Below are 24,906 nucleotides of genomic sequence, written 5' to 3' on the forward strand. Positions count from 1 at the left end.
TATAATTACGGATTTTTTAAGTCGAATTCTCAAGATATTATCATATTAATTTTAGTTTTGATGCAAGAGGAAAGATAGTGCACCGCTCGCTGCATAGATAATGATAGATTTCCTATCCTTTCGCTCTGGTCTGATTAATATACACTAGAGGTCCTGCACAAATTACTGACAGTAATACCATTTAAACTGCGTTCAGGGTAATTTTTTCGAATTTCTTCATAAATTGATAGCAAAAAAAACCACCTTCCTTCAAGTCATTAATGCAGCAAACTCAAAACTGACAATGACCAAAATATAATGATATGTAGTTTCATGATTGATACCTATCTTTTTCTTCTATAATTTATCAATTGAGTTAGGAAAAAAGTTTAGTAAAAAGAAAAATCATAAAATATTGAAAAATTAAAAAAAAATTAGATCTTTCAGAAGAGGTCCTGCAGAAGGACTGCATGTAGAGAGAGAGGAACAAAACCGAATGAACTTTATGTAGGGTGAAAAGTTTCTTGATAGAATTCGACAGTGAAACTAGACTTATAGTTGGCAACATTCCAAATTCAAAGGAGAAAAACCGGATCTGTGAAAAGGGACCTTATCTATCAGATGAAAATCTTCCGTAACTTTCGGGCAACTTTTAAACAACGTTTTTCTACAACCTAAGAGTTTTGTCTTGGAACTTTCAATTTTTGATACCGCAGGGTCAAACTTGCGCCTCAATTTCCAGAGTTCCTTCCTTGATGCAGTTGCAGGGACTTAAATCTCCTGGAAGAAAAGGTACCTATCTTTTCACAGATCTGGTCAAAATTTTATCTGAATGAATATTGAAAAAGCACAACTTTTCTCTCCTTCTCGAATGTGTGTCAACCAACTTTAACTACGGATGAAAAGACACCATGCCTCTCTTTAATCAGAGATATTTCAACTAATAAAAAAAACAGAAACAACAACAAAAATGAACAAGGAGGTAAAATAAAATTTATTAGGTACGTAACAAAATATGTAACAAAGTTTTATGCTGAATGACTACTTGTAAAAACCATGTGCGAAACAACGCAAAAAACACAAAGATACAAAAGTTTGTAAAATGTGCTTCATAATCATAATTTAAAATACATGCCTTAAAGACAGAATCATTCTATTTACACAGGGCTACCTCTTTGAAAGGATAACAGAAAAATTTAAGAAGAGAAATGCATTCGTAAAAATTTTATTTCGATGTCCTCATCAGCGAAGGTTGAAATAATAAGTAAAGAAAGATTTAACTTCTCACTTGTATTATTGTCTGTCACAAAAAAGTTCACCCATTTAACGGACAGAACTTCTTCAAAAAGATATTACAAGCGGATCATGTGCTTGTGGAATTGGCGTATCTTTCTGGTTTCGAATTTTAAAAAATTCAGGTTCGACAATAATTAATGATCGTATAAAATTTAGGATAAAACCAGTTTTAAAAAACGCTGATTACCGAAAAACTGAACTTTAGGACCAATCCAACTCACAAGACCGAATATTTTGAATCTGAAATCTGAGCTTAATGTGATTATTACATATATTTCAATCAAAACAGGTTTCCAATTGAAACAGCAAAATTGAGTACATGGTTTAAAATTTGGTAAAATTCATCACTTTGTGTGAAATACCAACGGAAATATCATTCTGAGGATGAGTAAGAGGTTGAAAAACGTTCTCTTTGTAGTTCATAAGGTTTTAAATGGAGTACTTTCTATAGTATAGTCAATATTCTCATCTGAATCGCAAAAAATTAACACACCTGAGAATTTCATACGTTGATGACGCACAGAAAAGGTCAAATTTTTCAAAATTATTCACTCTCTGACATGGAGCTTACTTGAGAATCATGAATTGAATCATTAAATAAGGACGATAAGCTTTGGCAGGCATTGACTTGAAAAAGTCCTGTAATCATCAGAAAAATTAGTGCCTGGAGATAACTATTTCAAGTACGGTTTCCTAATTTGACATTCGGAAGAAGAATATCAATTGATATTGGATGCGTTTTAAATAAATAAGTAGAGACAAAAGTGTTGATTTTTAGTTCTTTTCACTGACGGTGCTTCATATATGGCTCATTAGTTTTGGAGAGAAAACAGAAAATTGCTGATTTCAGGCAACTTTTATTTCTTAATTACAAATTGTCTTTTAGACACGTTTGGTCTTTCAAAATCGTTGTTGAATGTGACCCCCTAATTGTGATCCAGTGAACTGTCATAAGTGAAGGCAAAAAGTAGATGAGTAGATCAATAAATGAATGGATAAATGTATTAAAAATAAATAAACTTCAAGCAGCTGAATAGCAAGACAAAAAGTTAACTTAACTTCAATGAGTAATTAGATTCTTCCTGGAAACATTCACTCTGGTCAATATTATCATTTCTTCAATGAATCATGGAACAAGAAATTGGTTTTATGGCTTAAAAGGGTAAAATCTGTTTTAGCTACCTTTCTTTTAATCCTCTACAAATGATGTCCAAAGGACAGAATAACTGATGAGTCGAAACAATAGAAAAATTAAACAAACACAAGAGCTCAACTGTTTCTTGGTTCATCTTGCCGAGTTCTAACAAATTAAATGGTAATCTCTTTGAGATTGAAAGACAAACTGGAATTCATAAAAAGAATGGATTTACAAAAATTATATTCAAGGAGATTAAAATGTCAAACACCCTCCGATCAACATCGCAACTGGATCACAGCCCTTGCAAACAAAGAAACTAAAAGAAAAAAATGGATAACATAAAAACAAAACAAAAAAAAGCAGCAGAAACTTTGTTCCTTCAACTAATTTCAGTTTGTGATAATGTTTCTTAAAATTTCAAAAATATTAAGAAAAAATAACACAAAAAAAATTTGATACTGACAGTAACATTCGTTCCTTTGTGCGGAGGACAACGAGGCATGCTGCTAGAAATTTTGCTGCGAAACACATTGAATTTGATCTATGTAGTACACAAGAACCATCAGCAAAGGGGACTCCTAGGTATGCAATTCTTTTGACCACTCAAATATTTGATCATTTTGACTTTCTTAAAGAACAATATAAACCAAGCAAGAACTTAGAGGTAAATTGAAAAAGAAGACGGTATAAAAAAGGATAAATTTTAACAATAGTCATAATTAATCAAATTTGTTCGTTTGGTTGTCTTGATATGATGAACCCACAAGCATCGGGCGAAAATTCAGAATTTGCTACGATTACTCAGAGAGATTTTTAAGCTAAAATTTAAATTCCTTAAAAAATACCAAACAAGACAATTTACGAGAACTTTGTGAAAATAAAAGACAGAAAAATGTCATTACTTAAAAATTGAAAACGTCCAAACTTATAAAATATGATTTCAGAAAGATCAAGTTCTAACACCCACCTAGAGACTTCAGAAGTCAGATAAAATAGGTACAAAACCCTAATTAAATTAAAAGTTAATGAAATTCTGCAGTCTTCTTGGAAAGGAGACAAATACCTACCCTAATTAAATAATTAATGAGACCCATAAGGTCAGAAAAATTTACATTACATGATTACTCTTTGATACAGGAGGTATTAAAATATTTCACTTCGGCAAAAAAAGGAATGATATCGCTATCACAAACATTCTTGCGATGAAGATTAAAAATCAGCTGCTATAAAAGACAGGAGTCAACTAATGTTAAAATACTTTGTAAAAGTGATATCACAACTCTAAGTTCAGACCATGTAACATGAAAAAAAAAAACTTATCAATCAGAATATTTGATCGAAGCAAAAATTCTGGCTAACCTCCAGTCATTTGTTTTTTTTCCTTTAAAAAAAAAAAAAAAAAAAAAAAAAAAAAAAAAAACACAAGAATGTAAATGAAAACTAAGATGACATAATCATTTTCCAACTTTTATAGATTGTGACTGTTTGCGGGAGATTGACCTTCATTCTCTGGGAAAAATTTCCTAGAGGATAAAGATGTTGGAGTGTATTTTCCTTAAAAAATGCACTCTAACATCCTAAATAATAAATTTAAAGTAAAAAATATGTTAACGTTCAGTATAGTTCATTATTGTGCAGATAATAAATGGACCTCTGGATTTTAAAATGATAAAATTGAACTCGCAACGTGATCAATTAAAACATTGGAATAATTATCCTAAAACTAAGGTCTTTTGTGCCTAAGGACTGTCACAAAAGTCCCAGATTAATATAATACCTTACAGATAAGTTTTGAGACGTTGGTTCATGTGAACTGATAACAAAACTTATTCCATGGTTATTTCTACAGAGAGTCAGCTTCTGAGAAACAGCATTAGCTAAGTTTCCATTCTACAAGCTTAAATTTGTTGTTACATAGACAAAGGAAAGTAACTCCATTCTACCATCATACGATTAACAAAAGCAAAATAGTTTCTAAAGTGAACAACTGAGCAATTTTGGTCAAAAATTTTACTGATTTTATCCGGCGATCCGTAAAAAAATCCTTGAAATTCAGGATGGTAAAACTTTGGCAAATTCAAAAATAAAAATACATTGCAGGGTAAAATTTAGCAATGATGAAATGTAATTAAGTTCCCTCATCTAGGGAACAATGAATTGGAGAAATACCACATTGCGTAAATACTTTACAATATCAAAAAAAAACGCAAGTGAGAAAATTCTGATCAGTGAAACAAGGAAATTCTCCAAATTTTGGGCAGATATGATGGAAAGTCAATAACTAGAGAAACGGCTAAATGCAAACACCTGAATAGATCAAAGAACAATTACATTTGTAGGCAAATAACTCTAAATGACCAATGTTGATGCCTTTGTATTAATGAGTCAGTACATCATCTATTCAAAGGTAAGTTTCAAACATGGTCTGCAAAAGAGAGTAAATCGAAAAGAAATTTAAATAAATTAAATTAAAATTTCGCTAATTGAATTAAATTGAATTCACTTGCTTGGAGGCAAATTACAGAAAGTAGATTTATTTTGTAAAGGATGTATTTTTCCCCCCAGAAGTGGAGAGGAGTGCTTCGTTTTGACCATTCTCTAGCTTACATTCAAAAACATAAGAAAAGTTCCTTTTACCGGTGATATTTTTTGGTTTCTTTCCTCTGATAAATACACATTCAAATGTTGTGATTACTTTAGTGAAACGTAGCAACAGAAACGTTTAACGAAAATAACAGAGTCAATGGATGACTACAGACTCCAAATTTAAGCATCATTTGAGTTGAAAAAATAAAAAAACGTTCTTAGGTATTAATATTTTATATGAATCCTTCCCAAACAAAAAGTGGTAACTCTAAAACTCATAATGAATGTTACTTAATTTACGTAAAAAAATTCCAACAAATTCTCACTTAAAAGAGAGCATAGCAATCGAGAGATTATCATAGAATCCGAACTTTCGCGCACAAATCAAGCAAAAATCGGACAGTTTACTGCATCTGATGCTTGACATATTGTTTGCCACAATACTTTTAAGAACTTTGGCATCATGAAACCTAAAAACATGATTTACAGTACAATTCCTTACATCAGTGACAATTCTTGCAAATTGGCAATACTGGATTTCATACATTTCAACGCATAAGAAACAACCGTTGTTCGTTGATGCAAACGGCCTCACCAAGAATCGATTATTTATAGAGGATTCAAGTGAGGACACAGGTGTGCAGCCAAATTGTGAAAATTTTCACTGGTTTACAATGATAAAACATCATAAGTGCTACACAATACTGCATTTGACTTCTTTCCAGTTTCGAAAGGCACCATTGACCAACTTGGCAGAGGAATGGATCTCACTGTTAAAAATTACAACTACTGAAATAAATAAATCCATATTTACTGATAAATAAATAGAGAAGAATAAATAACGAGAGCGTGCGCTTCGAGTTGAAGGAATGTTTGGCTGGTGAGGCGCGGCCGGTTTGTTCATACTCGGTCATCTGAGGCAAGCAGGGATCCGATGGCTCCGAAGTAGCCCTGAAGAAAATAAATGAAAAAATTAGGCTTACTGTTGTCCACTTTTGAGGATTAACATTTTGAGAGCTTTGACAGACTAATATTATTCGTGAAGAATTTGAAACTAAAAAGTAGATACGTTTATGCGAAAAAGTCACAGATGATTTGAAAAAGAATCACTTACGGAATTTCAGGGTTCCTTCCTTCCCCATTTTTAGATGATTGCTTAGCTGTCGAGTTTGAAATTGAATAAAAAATAGGAGAAAATACCATGCAACACACTACCTCAAATTCATACTAAGCAATCAATAAAATTTTTACGGAGATCTAGCGATATTAAAAGAGCCAAATTAGAAGCACCTGCAAATTCACTGGGATACTCCTCTGTTTCCAGATAGACGCAATAAAAAATAGCAGTATGCAGAAAAAGAGACTATGCCACCAAAAGTTTGAGATAAAAAGATTGATATCCCAAAAAGGAGACTTTTACAAACTTTTTGACCAACCTCAAAAGTTAAATTTCTTGCGCTTCTAGTGTTTTTTCTTCACTTTTTCCTTATTCCTCCAAAAGTTCATTGTCTTGACAATATTTGTTTTTTATTACCTTTTCCATATTTCACTTAGCAAAAAACAGACATTGCAGATACTTGAGTTAATAATTTTTTTACCATTTAAGATAAATAATAGTTTTCTTGGTGGTCCCACTGAACCTCAATATTTAGCAATGATAACATAAAGAAGGCCGTGCTATTCGTTCAAGAAAATAAGTTAATCACACTTCTACATTCGATTCTCATCAGTTATATTCCCATATTTTCTTCTTTTTTCATTTTCTTTTCCATTTCACAAGTTTATTTTCTTCATTCTTATCATTATAGAATCTATTGACAGCAACAGAATACAACAGGATAACAATTTTACTCTCTGAGATTGCTTCTCATTCAGAATCTTACCTCGTGCTCCAAGAATAAAGCCTTGAGTGTACCATTGGACCAGAAGTCCATTGCGTAAGCTAGAAGCCTCATTGAAATTGGATTCACTCTCAGGAAGTTTCCTACGAACACCACCTGAGACCAGAAAAGACAAAATATTCTTGAGAAACAGCGAAAATTATAATTTTGACACTTTTCACATCAAGTTTCCAAACGGAATTCACTATCTTTTCACAATGATAAAGTACAAATAGCTACACACGCAATGTCCAAGTGCAAAAAACAAGTGCATAAATTGCAACGCTTAAAAATCTTCAGTTGTTTTATTTCAAAGACAATTGATAAAAATATTTTCTGGAAATTTTGCGTGATCTTATTAAAATTAGTGAAGAACCGAGAATATCAACACGAGTTTTTGGTTTAGTTCAACTTAGAAAAACCATGAGCAGAGCCTTATAATATCGTAATGTAAAATGAGCTTTTTCTGGCATTAGGCAGCGATATGTGCTACAGTAAACGGAGACTGAGCTTCTGTAAGTAAGGTTCATAAGAGCTTTTCGAACTAAAATTAAGGGCTTTGTAAGGAGTTCTAAATAGTATGAAAAACAACCTAATCAGCAAAAAATACAGTAAAATAACAACTTAATGCAGAGAAAGGCTGCTGCAAAATATGCGATCAGATACAAAAAAAAATGAGGACGTTTGCAAAAACAAGCAGATGAATTATGGTCCCATATTAGATGGAATCTTATTATGTGGTATAAATTTTATCAGTGTTGGTAAGTTATTTTTTGGAAGTTGGTGATTTTTTAAATCCCTGTTTTGACAGTTGAGGAAATCTCGATTTACAAAGTTGCAGGTTTTTTATGATATATTATTTCTTTGACGGAAAACTGACCCACATTATTTCTTAAGATTTTCACAAGTTCATCTTTATCCCGCGCAGAATATTCTGTGAAAATTTCAAAACATAATATTCATCAGTTTCTCTTTGAAAACATAAAACAACAATGGAGATATTTTGACATTGAAATTCAGAGAAGTGTTCTGCAATTTTCGCTATAAACATAAAATGTTGACCATTAGATAAACTACTGCGATGAACTCACCCTGTTGATCTTCTCGTTGAGCGCACACATTCGAGCGATGGAACCAATATTGTTGGTGATGGTGACGAGCGTTGCTCTCGCAAGATCTTCTCGGGACACTGCATCGCGCCTTTCCTTCAGCGCCATTTGTCCAAAGCTGAACACACCAAGGAAACTTCAATACAACAATAAGAAAAGTCTTTAAAAAAATTGGACCTCCTTTTGTTTTTTTTGTTTTTGTTTTAGGAAAAAAGACTAATGATCAAAAATCACTAAAAATCCCAGGTACAGAAACATAATTTTGAACCGATGATTTTGGATAACAATGAATCAATTGATGCTTAAACAGTTTGTATTGAACTAAAGGGAACTAACGCAATTACAATGTTGTAAAAAGCGTGCATTTTCGCCTTTCTCTAAAACAATTGCCTGGAATGGCAAACAGGTTTTGTTTTTCACAGCTTTTTTCTTGAAATTGCTTTATCTAAATTGAAAACTTCAAACCCCCATGGCATAGACTGAGTTTTGACATTTCTGAATTTTGATGCCAAAATGATCAGAAACTGTTATATGTAAGCTCTGATATCAATAAATCAATTTTGAGTTTTTACGTCTGAAAATTTAAAATGATAGGGAGCTCGCTTGCATGCAAGAATATTGAAAAATGATAGACACAGTTCAAGCTCCGGCCCATGATTAGCCGGTTTCCAATAATTATACGTCCAAGAGAAAGTCCTTTTTAATTTTTTATAGTCGTTTTTTCTTTCACGGTTTTCTGCTGAAATCCAGTTGAGTTTTTATATCCTAAGATCCCTTTTTTTGTGGATGTCACAAATAATGAAACAATTTAGTCATCACTTACCTGCTAGCGACCAAATCTCCCGGCAACCCGAAACGCTCATAGTCACCTCCATAGATATCTTTGATTAGTTTGTCAACGCTTTTGTTGTCACCTAGCGTTGCCAGTTCGATGGCTTCTTCAAACGAGTTACAGCCTGTTAGTAGACAACAGAGTCCGAGGAATGTACCGCCACCTAAACTGAAATATTAACCAAATGATTTTTCTTATGAATGGGCTAAGATTAAAGACACTTTTAAAAATAAATTATTCGTACGTTCCCTAAGAGTTTGTGGGAGGATTGACTTAACGCAATTAAAAAAACAATATCTGCGGGTTGATTACAAAAATTTGTAGGCCTAGGCCTGGACGTAAACCAGGTAGCAACATTAGGATGAAATCAATTTTTCTACTCAAGTTTCTATTGATTAAAGATTTTCTAGAGGCAGAGATAAAATTTTATCGAATAATTACCTAGTTCCTGAAACTCTTTTGTAGTCATTCGGTCCATAAACAGCTAAAACACTAACACCAGATCCTATATTTACAACCTACAAAAAGAAAAAAATAGAAAAGCATTAAAACACAAGAAAGCATTCGTAAGACATGATAGTCAACAGTACAAAATTGATAACATGATGCCACCGATTTTGGCAGAGTTCTGCAAAAATTTTAACTCAAAGAACAATTAAAAAAGTAAACTAATTGGAGCTATGACAATTTAAAGTTTACAAACAGTAAAAGTAAAATCTATTCATGTTATAATCTGCCACATTCACCGTGCAAAATCGTCTGAGCAAAGTGCACATTTACACGCTACATTGACATTCTAATGAACTAAATAACTCACAATTTGCGCTGCTGGATGGTTAATTGTGTATGAAAAAGTGATATCAATTTCTCGATTAGACTATATTTTGAAATTAGAGATTAATATTTCTGACGCATCCACATGAGCATCTATCTTTGTAGGGAACCTGAGGGCAAATACATTGTTCCTGAAATGAACCAGAAATAGAAATTCTTTATAGCAAAATATAGTCCAATTTTGAGGCTTTCTACTATGGTCTCTTTTTCCTTGGAGGGTCATAATCAAAGACTGTCTCCAGGTAATGAGTTATTCTTGCAAATTGAACAAGTTCCATGAATTAGAGGACTAGATGTTCTTTCAAAGATCACTGATAATTTGTTGAATTTATACGGTTGTATTCCATGAATAATTTGTCGGACATTGATTTAGAGAAGGAAACATTGGATGTTTCCTTTGAGTTTAGACCGTGGCCCATTAAGAAATTAGTTTTACAAAGTCCTGGAATTTTTAACATGTTCTGCTTAAAATTTTGACGAGGAAACATGCATTGCAGGCATTTAATTCTTCCCCTGTGTAATAGACCATTATTTGATAAAAATTATTTCAGATTTGAATCGCAATTAGTGGAGGGGAACTAAAACAACTAAAGTGTATTCAAAATCGTTTAACTTCTCTTTTGCTTTAAAAAGTACCAAAAACATCTAAAGAAATACAATTTATATGATTAAGTTCCTTTAAATTGAACAACTTTTTGATAGAAAGGGTAAAAACTATTTGCTACCTCAGGTATTGAAGATGCACGATTTTCACAACACTATAAGTGCATTGGTTCCCTTCTGTTAAATGCAATCTGTTAGGGTTGGATGAAACATGCTAAAACTAAACAGCAGAACTAAAACCAATGAAAAATCCAGATCACTTACTAAAAATGGGTAAGGCTGACTGAAGTCGTATGTCATTTTATGACACGAGTCCTCCTCTTTTGGATCCGACCAATAATAACATTCATGAGAATTGTTTGTGTCGGCGAACAGCATGCCTTGAATGAGCGAGTCTAGTTCGTCCCGTTTTTCTAACTTCACATTCACTTCCTGAAAGCAATGAAAGAATGTTAACCATTTTCTGCAAAGGTGAAACTTTCATAAATTCCTAGAATTCTTTTTGCAAGACAAAGTTTCCTGTGGGTACAATGATCACATTAAACCAAAAGACAATTGACACAAGTCAGTGATCATACGATCACAGCCCAAGGTGACATCACGACTCTGCATTGCGGGAAAAAATTCTCAATAGGGACAGTAAAAGCTCATTACGAGCACAGTTTCCCTCCTGAAATTATGCTGTTTAGTACAACACAAGTTACGCCCAATCAGAAAGTAACTGTGGATACATTTTGAGTCAAAGCGGCCATCATTAGTGCAGCCCAGCTTTCTGCTTCCATTCACGGATAGGTCTTTGAAACCAAACCAAGATTGAGCAAATGGACACTGCAGCCAGCGAACCAGTAAGCCAAAACACAGCGGGCCATCTCTCATAATTACTTGAGAGCACTTCAAATATTTGAACGTCCGATTGTCAAACTTGAAAACCGTAAATTTCTGTATTCCATTATGGAAATATTGAGTGACATTTAGTCATCTACTCTTACAGCAGAAAACTAAATTTATTTGAAGAAGTAGATGCAAAGAGGCCCTTGTACCTTCGCACTCGAGTGTCAACTCCCAGATTTGGGCGGTTAGTGCCTCCCCAAAATATCTCCGGCATTTTGATGTTTTTTTAGCTTTGTTTACCCATTCTTTTTTTGTTTGTAATTCTTGAAATATTCGCCCTGTTTTTGTACATTATTTTTATCAAAATAAATTCATCCGTAGAGGATTCTTTATGTAGACTGATTTCTTTTCCATGAATGTTTACAACTGATCTCCACAGAACTGATGAGATAAAATTACAAATGTTCAAAATTATACTCAACAGTTTTATCGTTATTTTTATTCCACTGCCCACGAACTGAAGCCCATGAAGATAATTTGTAAATATCTTGTTATTTTCATGATAAGGGTTGAGAATCAATGTAACAATCAGAATTTTTAACTGAGAAATGCTCAGATATTTCTACAATTTTTACCAAATCATGAATAAATATATATATAAAGTCGCTTTATAACGCACTCTGGCGTTCTACGACACCCAAACGCCACATATGCCTGTCTTCCCAGAGGTTATCGGGCAACTGACACCGCAACATCTCTTCGTCAACGCCCTGCCGCCAACCCTTCACGGGACGTCCCCGTCGCCTCTTCCCAGGTGGTACCCAATCCAAAACTTGTTTGGGCAACCTCTCCTCCGACATTCTTTGCACATGTCCATACCAGCATAACTGCCTGGACATGACGTCGTGCACGATATCTTTCTCAACCTTCATCACCTGGCGAATTCTCTCATAACGGACACGGTCCCGTCTCGAAATGCCGGCAGATCGCCGCCAAAAATCCATTTCAGTTGCCCTCAACATTTCTTGCGTTCTCTTCGTCAAAGGCCACACTTCACTACCATAGAGCACGATACTTTTAACGATGGAGTCATATATCCGGTGCTTGTTTGCCTTATCATGAATAAATTAATCATTAAATGACTAAGCACAGAAACAGAATTGGTTAAAATCCGAAATTCTGTGTTCTGGAATAAAAACTTGGCTCACCTGCCGAAACGTATCTTCAAATTTGAAAGCGCCACCCCCAGTTGCACAGACGGATGTGACTAGCTTGGCCATACCTTTGCTCTTGGCTAATTCGATGAAGTTGTGCATCTCGCTTGTTGGAAACCTTATGAAATGTAAAGTTCCTTTTCGGCCATTCACCATCACATTATCCATCTGTTGAGAAAACAAAAATCGATAATGGCAGAGCAAAAAAGGGAGATTCAAAATTCATAAACCGAATATGCTTCGCCTCAGACTGGGAATCTGTTCACTGATGTTCAAGCTCATTTAAAATCACTTAATTTGAACACAAAAAAATTTTTGGTGAGAAATCTTAAGGTTTGTGTATTTCGTTTCTTTAATCAAAGCTATACTTATCTACATTTGATCAGATGGCTAGTCCCCAAAGCACATCTATAAGAGCTTCAAAATCAAAAGTAAAAGTGTACTTTATCTGTGTGCTTGAGTACATTTATAACAACTATTTTTTTTAATTTGGAGTGGTTACAGGTTTATCATCAGAATTTTTTTCAACATCTCCTGCCTTAAATTGCCACAATGAACATTTTTTTTTTTTATTAATTTCTGTTTACACCATTGAAAAGTTTCCAAGGTATTATTGAGATATTACTGAAGTATCTAAATTTTTTCTACATGGAATATCTACAAATTAATTTTTCTCCATTTTGACCTTACAAAAAAAAAAAAAAAAAAAAAAAAAAAAACCAAAGAGAAAATTTTTTACATCACTGGAACACTTCCTTAAGCTTAAATTTTAATTTCGATAATTAAAAATTTTATAGTTATTTTAAGGAGCCCTCCTCGTCATCATTGACATTTACTGGCTAGCTGTAAAAACGGCTGTCTGATTTAAATCCTAGAAAGAAGATTTCCTGATTTCCTCAGAAGTATTTTTTCATCAAATTTTAATAGGGATTTCTTAGTTATAAGTTTTCCCAAGCATGAGCAAAGAAACACTGCTTCGTCTTTTGACTGGACGTATTTAAATTAATTGAATCTATGTCCACAGTAACATGAGCCCTGACATGCATATATTCTTATGAACCTTAGGGCTCATGTCAGAATGGATATAGTTCCTTCTTATATAAATGCATCCAGTTCACTACAAGACCGTGAGAGACAACACTGTCCTGAGTGGGTGTTAAATACATCTAACATGACAACAAGGGCAGTGTTTGTGCGAGACTCGAGACCATTTCCTGGGTCAACAATCAGAGTGACAAGTAATTAGAATAAATTTGAATTCTTTCCCTTCGCTTCAAGGTCGTATGAGTTCTTTGGCAAACAGGTTCCCAGAGTTTAACTTCCATCGATAAAAACTGACCGTGATTATGGGAAAATTGCTTGATTGGAAAACTGGTCATCAACAATAAGGAGGGGGATGTGGGAAAATATTGGTCTATTTGTCTCTGAACTGGCAGAAAACCCACCAATGATCCAGGTATTTGTTCACAGGAACTTTATCAATACCAGGTATTGAAATGAATTAACAATTGGATTTTCAATTAGTTTTCTTAATGCAAATATGTTATTTCGTCACATATTGAACAAAGTGTATCAAGAGTGTCATTTGTGCTTGGGCACTGTGTTGCCAAATTTCTCAAACTTTCCCAATTTTTTATGGAAAAACTAATCAATTTGAAAATTTAGACTAGTTTCTCTTAAGACTTCAAAGTTAATCCCTGAAATCTGCATGAAAGTATGCGCTAAAATTTAAAGAAAAACTTGAAACAATAATCAGATGTCTGATAACATGATGTCTGGGTGTAAATGGTGCTTGTAGCCAGAGGGTGAAGATTTGTTCTACTGTCAATTTAATGGAAAACGCTGCTAAATGATAAGATCATTCATAAAATGTCAAGTGGGCTATTGATTCAAAATTAAAATTTGCTGTTTAAGATGTGACTGAAATGGTAAAACACAGCTCTATATGAGTGTGGATGGTCTAAAAATTTTCATTGATTTTTCAGAGAGAAAAAAATCTGAACGTAAAAATAATTGATGACTAAGGTGATAGTAAGTAATGTTGCCTAAGATAATTTATCTTCGATACTCAACTCCAAAAGATCAAAACGTTTCAAACATAAATTTGGTTTAAGTTTCAAATGCAAGATAAAATTTCTACAAAATGATAAAATGTGGCAACAAGGCTGGGCCACTTTTTCCAACAACTCACATTCTTTTGACTCTTATGTTCTCCTTAGGATTACTTGAAATTTATAGTGCAAGTTTTTTTAGAATTGAGTTAATTCACTACTACATGTCTCGGTGAGGCTGTCAAAATATGCATACAACTTGAAAAAAAAAAGGACTCCACATTCTTCGATCCTTCAGTTTCCGACTGAAATTAATCTACATGTAAGAATTTACTTTACTGTGGATGCCTTTTCTCAGATCAAATTATCATCTCATCTGTTATCACCAGCCGAAGATCCTCACTTTTTTAAATCTGTTTTAATTTTATTTTCTTGCTCTTTGTCTCCAAGTTAACAAGGGGGTTGAAACCACCACAAAATTTTGTTGTGTACTTGGTGCTTTTTTTTTTTACTAATTCCCATGTGCTCATGTTTTCAAATCCAAGCACTGAAATCACTGAATTCCCTACTCCTCCCAAATAAAAACAAACTTGAATTGATAGCAAATTTTGGTTGGGAATTATTTTAATTCAAGAGCATTTGTTTTTTGGGAGGAGAGTGGAGAGATAAGAACACAAAAAAAAAAAAAATTCTTTCTTAAAATTGGAACATAATATCTCACATTCATCAACCGACAACTCGTTGAGCAAGACTAAAAAATGTCAGTATCAGGCAGCTCTAGGCTCCACTCCTTTAAAGACCAAAATTTAATTAGGTAATGTTTACTACGACAGATTTTTAAACAATTAAAAATTCTTAGACATTATCCGGTTTTCTTAGCCTGTAGAGTTCAAGGTAAGAAAAAAAAGGGGGAAAATGTCAACTCAATGATAGAGATTCAATAAAAAAATAAAACAAACTTTCACCTGTAAATGAATATCACGGTGACCTGTGGCTCCATATGCCGAATTCTTCGTGAGATATTTGCGGATATTCATGAGTACCTCCGCTTCTACGTCATCGGCTTCAAAAGTGTAGTTGTGCGGCTCAAAATACACCAACTTGGTCAGTGTGCCCCCGATGTCCATTCCAAACCACGGCATGGCTGTGAACAGAATATCCTCATTTTTAGTGTCTCGGAAGTAGCTCACAGGACTCCGCCGGAGCTTCGTCATTGTTTTTTTGCTGATTTTTCCCATCGCTCACAGAACTTCAACACACTCGAGTCACCAAATAAGACATTGTTCCCGCACAAAGCACAATTTATGTACAAACACAGACATCGACACAGAAAACACTGACTTTACAAGTATAGAAAATGAAACTTAACAACTAACAGGAACTTTAACAACGCACGGAGGCGAGCAGGAAAAAACTAACTAAACATCATTACACAATGAGACATGACTCCCAGCAGGTCTGAGACTGACTGGCTGCTTCCAGCCAGGCTTGAGACAGGAAAAAATTTCAAACCAGTTTTTTTTTGCCTTTGCTCCCCCCCTCTTCTGTCTCTCTTCCACACAGCAAGACAAGCAATGACTAGCACTGAAGGTCAATCACTGTGAGATTGGAGGAGGCACATTATTACAAGATTTATTGGGAGATATAGTTGCAATTTTATTGCATAATTGAGTGTTCTTCGGCTCCCGGTCTATGATCCAAACAACGTGATAGGACCCAAGATTGGGTTTATCTCTTTTTTATCGATCGTAGCTTCTGCAGAAGCTGTTGGATGCTCATCCGTGACCTGGTGAATTAGCCAATTGAGATTGGGAATTTTTTCCAGCTTTTGCCAGTTAAATTTAATTGGTTCCTCCTCCTCCTCACTGTGATTAAATCCACATTGAATTCGTTTATATCAGCATGATTTCGAGTAGTTTCCTACCTCTATAAAGTCTTTGACATCTTTCTGTGGCTATTTTCGAGCACCTACTTCCCCCTCCTACACTTCTTTCACTTTCCCTACTTCCTAGCTTCAACACTTGACAGTCTCGTTCTCTTTTTCATCACCAAGCCTCCCTACAATACCTACTGAGTCACCCGATAATTAGAACTTTATTTTATTACTTGCTTGATGTGGTGAGAGTTAAGGTAGGGGATGTAAATTGAAATGCAAATATTATTTCTCACTGTTTGGATGGCAAAGCCTTTTAATAAATCCTCCTCCGCCCATGAAAAAAAAAATTGCCTCAAATAAAACCATTTTTTAAAGCCTGCAAACGTGTACATAAAAAGGTTTCAATTTAAAGGTTTCACAGACATAAGGCAACTTCCATCTAGCTGTGAAAAAAAAAGGGAAAAAAAAACAACTTCCGTCTTACTTATTTCCTCCCACTAGTGATTAGTACTTTATCTCATCTTTTGTCAAGCTGCTGGACTGAACTTTGGACCGCAAACTTGTTCTAAGTTTTCCACACACTATCAGAAAATTTCCGCATGACATGGAAAAATTGCCGACGGATGTTTGGAAAGGTCCAGGAAAAGTATGTAATTTATCACTTTGGACTGTCACACTCCCTTTTTTTATATAAATTATTAAAAACATAACTGGTTCCTTGATTTGATCACTTGATTCATAAAAAAAAAACTTGATGACTTAATGGTAAACTGAAATATATTAATCAACTGAATTTATCTACACACTGTACTGAACATACTGAAATTCAGGATCTAGTTATTAGACGATGCAGCCTTTACCTCTCACACTTGCTTCTTCGGTCCTCATTATCTGATGTTTTGACATCAATATATACACTCTTAAGACAATCATCCTTCCCCTGAGGATCCTATATTTTCAGGAAATTATCTGAATAAACTAAAAACTAATGATTTCTCAGTAGGTATCTAATTTCTAAAAATATATAGACTAAAAATGCCTGGATTCATTTTAATGAGAGTTAAGTAAATCTCTTTGATAAAAAAAATTGAAAAGCTAGGCACTGGATAAGACATAACTTAAAGTGCTTCAATAAAGAGCAAATGGTCATTGCTTTACAGCCCATGTTTTGAGAAGGCTTTGAGACCGGTTACAACAGTAAACAAACCCTCCAAATGGTTGATGGGTTTTCTGGAAGTTGAGGAGGAAGTGCAGATTTGAAAAAACAATCTGGAACTAGTATTATGATCTCCCAAACTCAGGTTAAAGCAAACAGTAATGGTACTTCAATTTTACTTCATTCAAGAATAGGCCCGGGAGATAATGTACTTTTAGCGTTAGATATACCTATGTTCAACCAAAAACATGTTACAGCACAACAGGAGCAACATTTTTTTGAGGTCAAATCCAATATCATAGTTGATTTATTTGGAGCTTGAAAGCTGTTCATAGTAGTTCAATAAATGAAAAATTGTGTGGTAGATCTTTCAACTGGGCTCAGGTTCAGTTTCATAAAAAGCTCAAGGCTCTGAATTTAAAGGATCAAAATCAGATTAATGAATGAGCACATCAAAAATGAAACCGCAGGAACGCACATCTTAGTTTACACAGTTGCAGACTCAACGTTGCAATGAAATGTATCGATGGTGAAAATGCAAAACCACCGATCTCCGTTGGCAACATTGCAAACTTTCTGTCATATTTTATTATGTCTCTGGAAAGCTAGTAAACATAATCTCTTGAAAACTTCTTAAATTTTCCTTATCTGTTCGCAGAATATTTTATATAAATTTCGAGCAGTAGAGTTGGCTTGTTCCTTTTTGAAAAAATAAAATAGGAGCAGAAATTTTGAAATATGGCAATGGAGGTACCTAATTTCACACTTCAAACATCGATATGTATTTAAAGGTTTTGTCTCTCATGCAAATTTCAAAACCTGCATGAGAGTGAGTATTTTTTCACAAAATTTGGAAGAGGAGCGTGTGAGTGCATTGTGGTGGTTTAATTTATACCTACCTAATCTGGAAACCCATTACTTAAAGCTAATAGATTATGCTGTAGTGAATGTGATCGAGAGATAAATAAGAGAATGACAAACTTACAGGGAGTTCTTTTCTGAGAGTCAGACACCCGATCCGGCTCAGGAAATCCATTGCAACTTGGAGAGGGGTCCATTTTGTGAGAGCAACAATCTTTCAGAGAGTATGGTCCCATGCTACACGCCCTGATCTACAGTAAACAGTGAAAATAAATAGAAAGTTATAGGCAGAGACAAGTAGGTACAGGATCAAAGAGTTGCACTTACAAATGAGCTTGAAAGTGTTTTAATATTGATGGAATATAGTGTATTAATAATAAGCATAGATTGCGAATATGCCTTTCTATTTTGGAAGAAATAAATTTTGAAGTCTTACAGTCGGTGATGCAACAGAGAAAACCAAGTATGGTCAAAGTTGAGACAATCAAGCTGGATACATTCCCACCAATATTCAAAAGCACTTACCTACTTTGCTTTTCCTCAGCTGAGCAAATAAAAGCAGTGCTGAAGAAAAATTCTCCTAGGATCCAGGAAGTGATACAGAATGAAAATTTTGACAACTTCTCAGGTACTTGGTACAGACACGTAATGATACTGATCTTTGGAAATCTTAAATCGGCATGGAGATTCTCTAACAATAATTCTTTGCTTGATGTCTTCATTCATTTTAGGGAATCATTTTCCTAGTTCAGGAATACTATTCCTTACATGAAACAGGTACTCATACAAGCACTCATGTATGTGGATGTCACTCCCCATGTTGAGAGTAGAACTTAAGGTCACACTGAAGAAATTATGAGAAATATGGCAATTGCAGTTTAAAAATCTTCTATTACCTGGTAAAAACTTTCATAAGACGATATTATACATCTTCGGTAGGACCTACACCAAATCTGAGGCCTAGGAAATGCAATTGAGAGACTTTTCGAACGTGAACACAATTTCACTGACTTATCACATCACTACTTCTATCACAACATAACCTAAAAATGTCGCTCAAAAAAGGGCGGGAATGCGGACTTGTTTTCAAAACTAGAGAGCTGCACCGTACGTGTTCTTTTCATTTTTTATTTCCGACCTTTTGAAGCCGCACTTTCCTCCGCCAGAAAATGAAACTCTGGACTTAGGGTAACCGATACGTGCCCTTAAAAATTTGAAATTTGGTCCTGCAGATGACGAGGGGTGGAAATATAGGGGTGCCCGTGTCCTATCGGGTGAGGGGTGTGGGTGTGGTCACTGCGGGGAGCGCCTGCAAGTCGGCACGTAAGCATGATTGTGTAATTTTTACAGAGTTCAATATTTTATTTTAAATTTAATTCGTTGAACTGTTACAGAATGTACCTAATCTCACAGGCTTTACGGTGGTTCACCCCCTCCCTCCTACCGTAAAATGGTAAACTTTGAAATGTCTGCATTACATTAGTGAAAAGAGGAAAGGTAAGTAGCATTTCAGAAACAACGTATGTGCTGTAAGTTCTCGTATGCAGATAGGTGTTTCTACAAATGAGCTGGAAATTTTGGTTCCTTATTTACTCCAAGATGGAGTTAAAATTCCGTTCATTTTTCACACAATTTTTTTCGTAGTTAGGATTAGTATTTGAACTGCAAAAAGTTGGGAGGGGGGGGGGGGCGCTTGGTGCTTCCTCTTTGAAGTTTTAAAGTCACATGCCTCGCCGAACATCGTAGAGTCTCAAGTAAAAAGGAGTTACGCCCGCGGAATGCCATCCACCGAGGTAGGGAAGAACATGTCGATGGCTAAAGTAAGAAACCACTTATATCCATTGCGGTGTCTCAATTTTTCCGCTCCTTTTTTGAGTTTTTGCAAGGCAAATTCATAGCTTGGAATTTTTACAAAGTATACTTGCAACAGAGAAGAAAAATCGAGGAAGTTTCAAAAAATTACTGCGACTAGTTCTCCGAAAAAAAAGTAAAGTATGACACGAGGTCTGCAACGTTGCAAACAGAGATGCGTGGTTTCGTACTTTTGGCCTTGGTTATAAGCTCTTTGGATGTTGCCGACTCTTTTATGATAAAACTCGAATTTCGGGGGAAAAGAAAAATACATTTTCTTCCAATTTATCAGACAATTTTTAAAGTTCGCATTTGAATCCGGAGTAAGTATCTGAAAATCTCGAGTAAAAATATTCCTCTCTTTTTTGAAAAATAAATAGTACATCGGAGGGAGGTCAAGCCTGGGAACGTTCGAATATTCTGGCAGAAAATGATATATTATGAGGGGGGAGGGGCAGTCTACGTTCAAACACCCTTTAATAACGATTGAGGAGGTGTCACAGACAGAAATTCCAGAAAATCACGAGGAATGGCTTTCAGAAGCATTTTCGGGTGAGATGGTTTGGGCCCCAACTTTGGTGTAACCTACCCCCCTCCCTCCTCTTCCCGCTATTGCTTTGCCACAAATGTACCTTACTACGATGTAGATTGTTAGTTTTATTTGTAAAAATTACCCTGGTAAAAATTGGCAGTAGAATCTGTGTTCCAAAATACCATAGACCTACGGCCGGCTGTAAGATTTCCAATAGCTTCTATAGCCGGCTAAACAATTTCTTACAGCCTTTTATAGCCGATGGCGATTAAGCAACTCACAGCCAGGCGATAAAGTGTATGCTAAACGTCACTAATTACGGATGCTAAGACTTAGTGAGTTTTTGGACTACCGCTCTCTTTTTGGGCCGTAGTATCTTGATTTATTTTGCGAGGAAAGCTCCGTACTTTTGATGGATGCCTGCCATTCCTAATATATTAGAGCGCCTTCAGTTTCGTATGATACTGTGCAATACCTCTGGTGTGAAATAGTTGCTTCAAGCGCCGTGGCACGCTGCGGCGCGGCAGGCGGGCAGCCAGCGCAAAACGCGCATTGGCGCCTACAAACCTAACAGGGATACTTCACGCGTTGCGCAATGCGTGAAGTATCCCTGTTAGGTTTGTAGGCGCCAGTGCGTCGCCGCTCCGCTTTGTGTTAGGCTCTAATATCTAATCTGGCGGAGTCAGCGTTATTCAACTCATGATTTTGAAATGTTTGCACATCCTGTATGGATTATTCTCGTTTTAATTGATGAAAAAAATATGTATTAAAGGAAAACATGACGTGTGTTTTGTAAATATTAAGGTGGTTCCGTATCAAACTTAATGATTTCCAAAGCACACGAATTTCTACACAATTTCTTATAGCCTTTTATAATCGATGGCGAAAAAGCAACAGCCAGGCGATAAAGTGTAAAGCCTGGTTATAGGAACTATAGCCGGGCTGCATAATTTTTTATCGCTTCGTATAGCCCGGCCGTAAGATTTCTTCCGCATTCTACAGCCAGCTATATGATTTTCTGTAGCCTTCTTTAGCCGGCTATAAGAATTCCTATGGTATTTTGAAACGCAGCTCTTATCGCCAATTTTTACCAGGATAATTCACAAATGAACTTATTAAACGGCGAAATATCGGCACCTTCCAGCCAGAGTATCACAAACGCCATGCGCCGTTTCAAAATTTCCGCCACCATTTTATTTTTTCACAGAGAAATTGTTCAACGAAGCTGTCCGAGGCGATTTCACTGAATTTTCTTCGCTTTGCCGATGAAATTCAGTAAAATTTTCAACAAGATTCAACCAACAATTTCGCTGTAAAAATAAAATGGCGGCGGGAATATTGAAACGTCGCATGGCGCATGTGATCTTTTGGCCGGAAGGTGACGATTTGTGGTTCACGTAGGTGCTTTGCGACCTTCTGAGCCGTTGGAATCAAACAGTGAGTCCACTGGGATTGATGAAAGTGGGTCAGAAGAATGAACAGGTAAGTACGCTTCCAAAAAGAGCCGAACCAGTGGCGTGGCGTGCTTTGCAATATATCGATTGATCTGCCATTGAAAACTATGGAAAAGGATCGTCAAACAGGGTGTTCGTAACGAACATCTTAATAATCGATTCTTTACCATGGGTTCAAGTGAGGAAATATCGACAATCGATCATGTACGCCTCGCCACTGAGTCGAACAATCTAGTGCACAGATGGATAATTAATATCAGCGCATTGTAAATTCAAATTGGACTGCCGCATGCCACATGTCTGTTTCTTACACACAATGTCTACTCTTGATCCCCCCCCCCCCCCCCAATAAAATTTAAGCTGATTAGAATAATGCACGTTCATTTTTCCAGCGGCTGCCTTCTTCGGTACGTCCGGCACATTGTACAACATGAGTTGAGTGTCAAGTGTAGGTAAACGCTGCGGTAAGATATTTATTTGCGGTCCACTATTAATGAAATGCAGTTTTATAATAGCGATCTTTAGAAAAACTTAAAGAAATGCTAGTGGCGATGGAGATCCCTCAAAAATATGAAAGCTAAAATGGATTAGTATCCCAGCCTCAATAAAGGCATTATGTTGGGAGGTAGGTATGTACTTAATCCGTCAATGATTCTACTTAATGAAACTTAACGAGGCATGAAAAACAGAAGGAAACGCCCAAAAAACATCCTAAATTTTGTTTAAAAAAATAAAATAGAAGATAAAAATTAAAAGAAACCCCCCCCCCCCAAAAAAAAAAATAAATAAAAGAAAAAACCAAAAAAAATAAATAAAAGAAAAAACAAAAAAAATAAATAAAAGAAAAAACAAGAAAATAAAAGAAAAAACGAAAAAATAAAAAAAAAGTAAAACAAAAAAAGAAAAGAAAAAACAAAAAAGTAGAAAACAAAACAAAATAAAACATAAAACAAAAAAAGTAAAACAAATAACAAAAAAAATGAAACAAAAAATAAACAAACCAAAAAAAAAATAAAACAAAAAAAGATTAAATAAAAATAAAAGGAAAAAAAAATAAATAACGAGAGTTGTGAAGAAATATTGACTTCCATACATGTTTTACATCGGGGAAGCAAGTAGTGTTAAAACAGAAATTAAAAGTTTAGCGCCCAACGTGGGGCTCGAACCCACGACCCCGAGATTAAGAGTCTCGTGCTCTACCGACTGAGCTAGCCGGGCCGCTGGAAGGACATGTCGAAATACACTCTCTTAAACGCTTTCTTGATCAGTGGCGTATACCACTTGAGACCATGCACGGACATTAACTGATAAGGCTTAAAAGATTCAAAGCGAAACTCGAACTGTCGCAGTATGCGCATAGAAGATGACAAAAAATAATAACTTTTCTTAATTGGAAAAAAACATTGTGAATGCGCGAAATCGAATCATAGTTGAATCTGAAGAACTTCCCTCTGTACCGATGTGGAATAATTCTCACAAGGTTGGTAACGCATGTGCTCGGATTTGGCGGGATACAGGACAAAACGGCGCGCGATTTGAAATAGCGCGCTCGCATCGGCACCGCCACGCCGCGCGCCGTCGAGCCAAAGAAAAGCGCCGTGCGATCCCTCAGAAGTTGCCAAATTTCCTTTGATGAAATACGAATTTTCAATTAATATCCCCCCCCCCCCCCCATTTTCTGAAGAATTTCATCCGCAATCGGTTCAATATTACCTGAAAATATTCAGAAAAGAAAAAAGAAGAGAGAAAAAATGGACTAGGTACAATTTGCAATTAGGAACTACAAATTACGGCGTATCGGTAAAAACACTAATGAATGTAGGGAAAATAATGGTGCATACGTTGTTTTTAATCGGAGCCAGAAGATATGGATACTACATGGAAAAAGTGGATCGCTGATTTAACAATTAAATTGTTGAGAAATATGTCCGACATGTTTCAAATGTGCATTTTACAATGTTGGAAAGCTAATTCAACCACGGGGATATGGTTGAAATGACATTTTTTTAATTGTAAAATCTACATTGAAACATGTCGGACACTTTTTAAATGTAAAATCTATATTTAAACATGTCGGGTACTTTTTAACTATAAAATTGTTAAATCGGCAATATCTTTTTTCCGTGTATTTGCAAAATGTAGTCCAAATCAACCGAAGTTGACTACATTTTGCAATTAGAGACTCAAATTTCTAGGAAAGAAAGAAAAAAGAGAGAAAAAAATGGACTTCAATTTGCGATTAGGAATTAATATACAAATAATGACGTATCGGCAGGGAATAGTATGAGCACAGGGAAAATAATGACGCATGCGCTGTTTCTCTCTGAGCCAGAAATTGTAGTTCCTATTTGCAAAATGTAGTTCAAATTGGTGTGGCTTGGTTCCTTTCTCCTTGACGCGGTCCATTTTAGGATTGAAAAATGACTGGAAAAATTCCTAGAAGCCTCCTTCACTTCGCGCTTCCTGAAAATGAATTAAAACAAATGGGTGCCACTCACCCGTTGGACTTTTGCCTCGCACGATTACATTGCTTGGATTACTAATGCGGGATGCCTGAAAAGACATCGTCTCCGGCCTGGCATTTCCGATGTTAAAAATCTGATCCATAAACAAGACGACGCTTTGTTTACGTTCGGAGGAGAGTTGACTCCCAAACAAGGCGACGATGACGCGGCTTTTAGCGCCGCTTTCAACGCGATGACAAGTTCTGCCGTGCTAAGGAAAAACGCCGTATGAACTTTCGAATGCTGCCGAATTTATTCTCAAAGAACGCTTATTCTAGAGAAAAATTACGAATTTTTTCCCATGAAATTTTCAGACACT

The 24,906-nt window shown here is 35.5% G+C and overlaps 1 protein-coding gene and 1 non-coding gene across 4 annotated transcripts; both read right to left on the reverse strand.

The window, feature by feature from the left end:
* Positions 1–950: 950 nt before the first annotated feature.
* fbl (pantothenate kinase 3 fbl) lies at positions 951–24,657 on the reverse strand. Of its 3 annotated transcripts, none has more exons than XM_019051264.2 (10): positions 24,582–24,657; positions 18,371–18,497; positions 15,319–15,497; positions 12,297–12,470; positions 10,522–10,689; positions 9,262–9,338; positions 8,812–8,988; positions 7,971–8,124; positions 6,883–6,996; positions 951–5,950 (listed from the first exon to the last, which is right to left on the reverse strand). In XM_019051264.2, exons 2-10 carry the CDS (start codon positions 18,480–18,482, stop codon positions 5,900–5,902), a joined length of 1,206 nt encoding a protein of 401 aa, XP_018906809.1. In that variant the 5' UTR covers positions 18,483–18,497; positions 24,582–24,657; the 3' UTR covers positions 951–5,899. The 3 variants fall into 3 exon arrangements, with proteins under 3 accessions (XP_018906809.1, XP_018906811.1, XP_018906810.1); XM_019051266.2 differs by lacking the exon at positions 24,582–24,657 and adding an exon at positions 19,143–19,302 and having other exon boundaries at positions 7,971–8,106; XM_019051265.2 differs by lacking the exon at positions 24,582–24,657 and adding an exon at positions 19,143–19,302.
* On the reverse strand, positions 23,229–23,301 carry TRNAK-CUU (transfer RNA lysine (anticodon CUU)). Its single transcript has one exon. It is a non-coding gene; the product is annotated as a tRNA-Lys (tRNA).
* Positions 24,658–24,906: the final 249 nt, after the last annotated feature.

Source organism: Bemisia tabaci, chromosome 9 (assembly GCF_918797505.1).
Source record: "Bemisia tabaci chromosome 9, PGI_BMITA_v3".
Lineage (NCBI taxonomy): Eukaryota > Metazoa > Arthropoda > Insecta > Hemiptera > Aleyrodidae > Bemisia > Bemisia tabaci.

What these genes read in the sequence shown, in the direction of transcription:
- fbl (XM_019051264.2), bottom strand. Translation starts at nt 18,482, where the DNA reads ATGGGACCATACTCTCTGAAAGATTGTTGCTCTCACAAAATGGACCCC. An exon ending in CTCTCAGAAAAGAACTCCCT is followed by an intron (nt 15,498 to 18,370) that starts GTAAGTTTGTCA and finishes TTCTGTTCACAG; the next exon opens with CCATGCCGTGGTTTGGAATG. An exon ending in ACCGTGATATTCATTTACAG is followed by an intron (nt 12,471 to 15,318) that starts GTGAAAGTTTGT and finishes TTTTCTCAACAG; the next exon opens with ATGGATAATGTGATGGTGAA.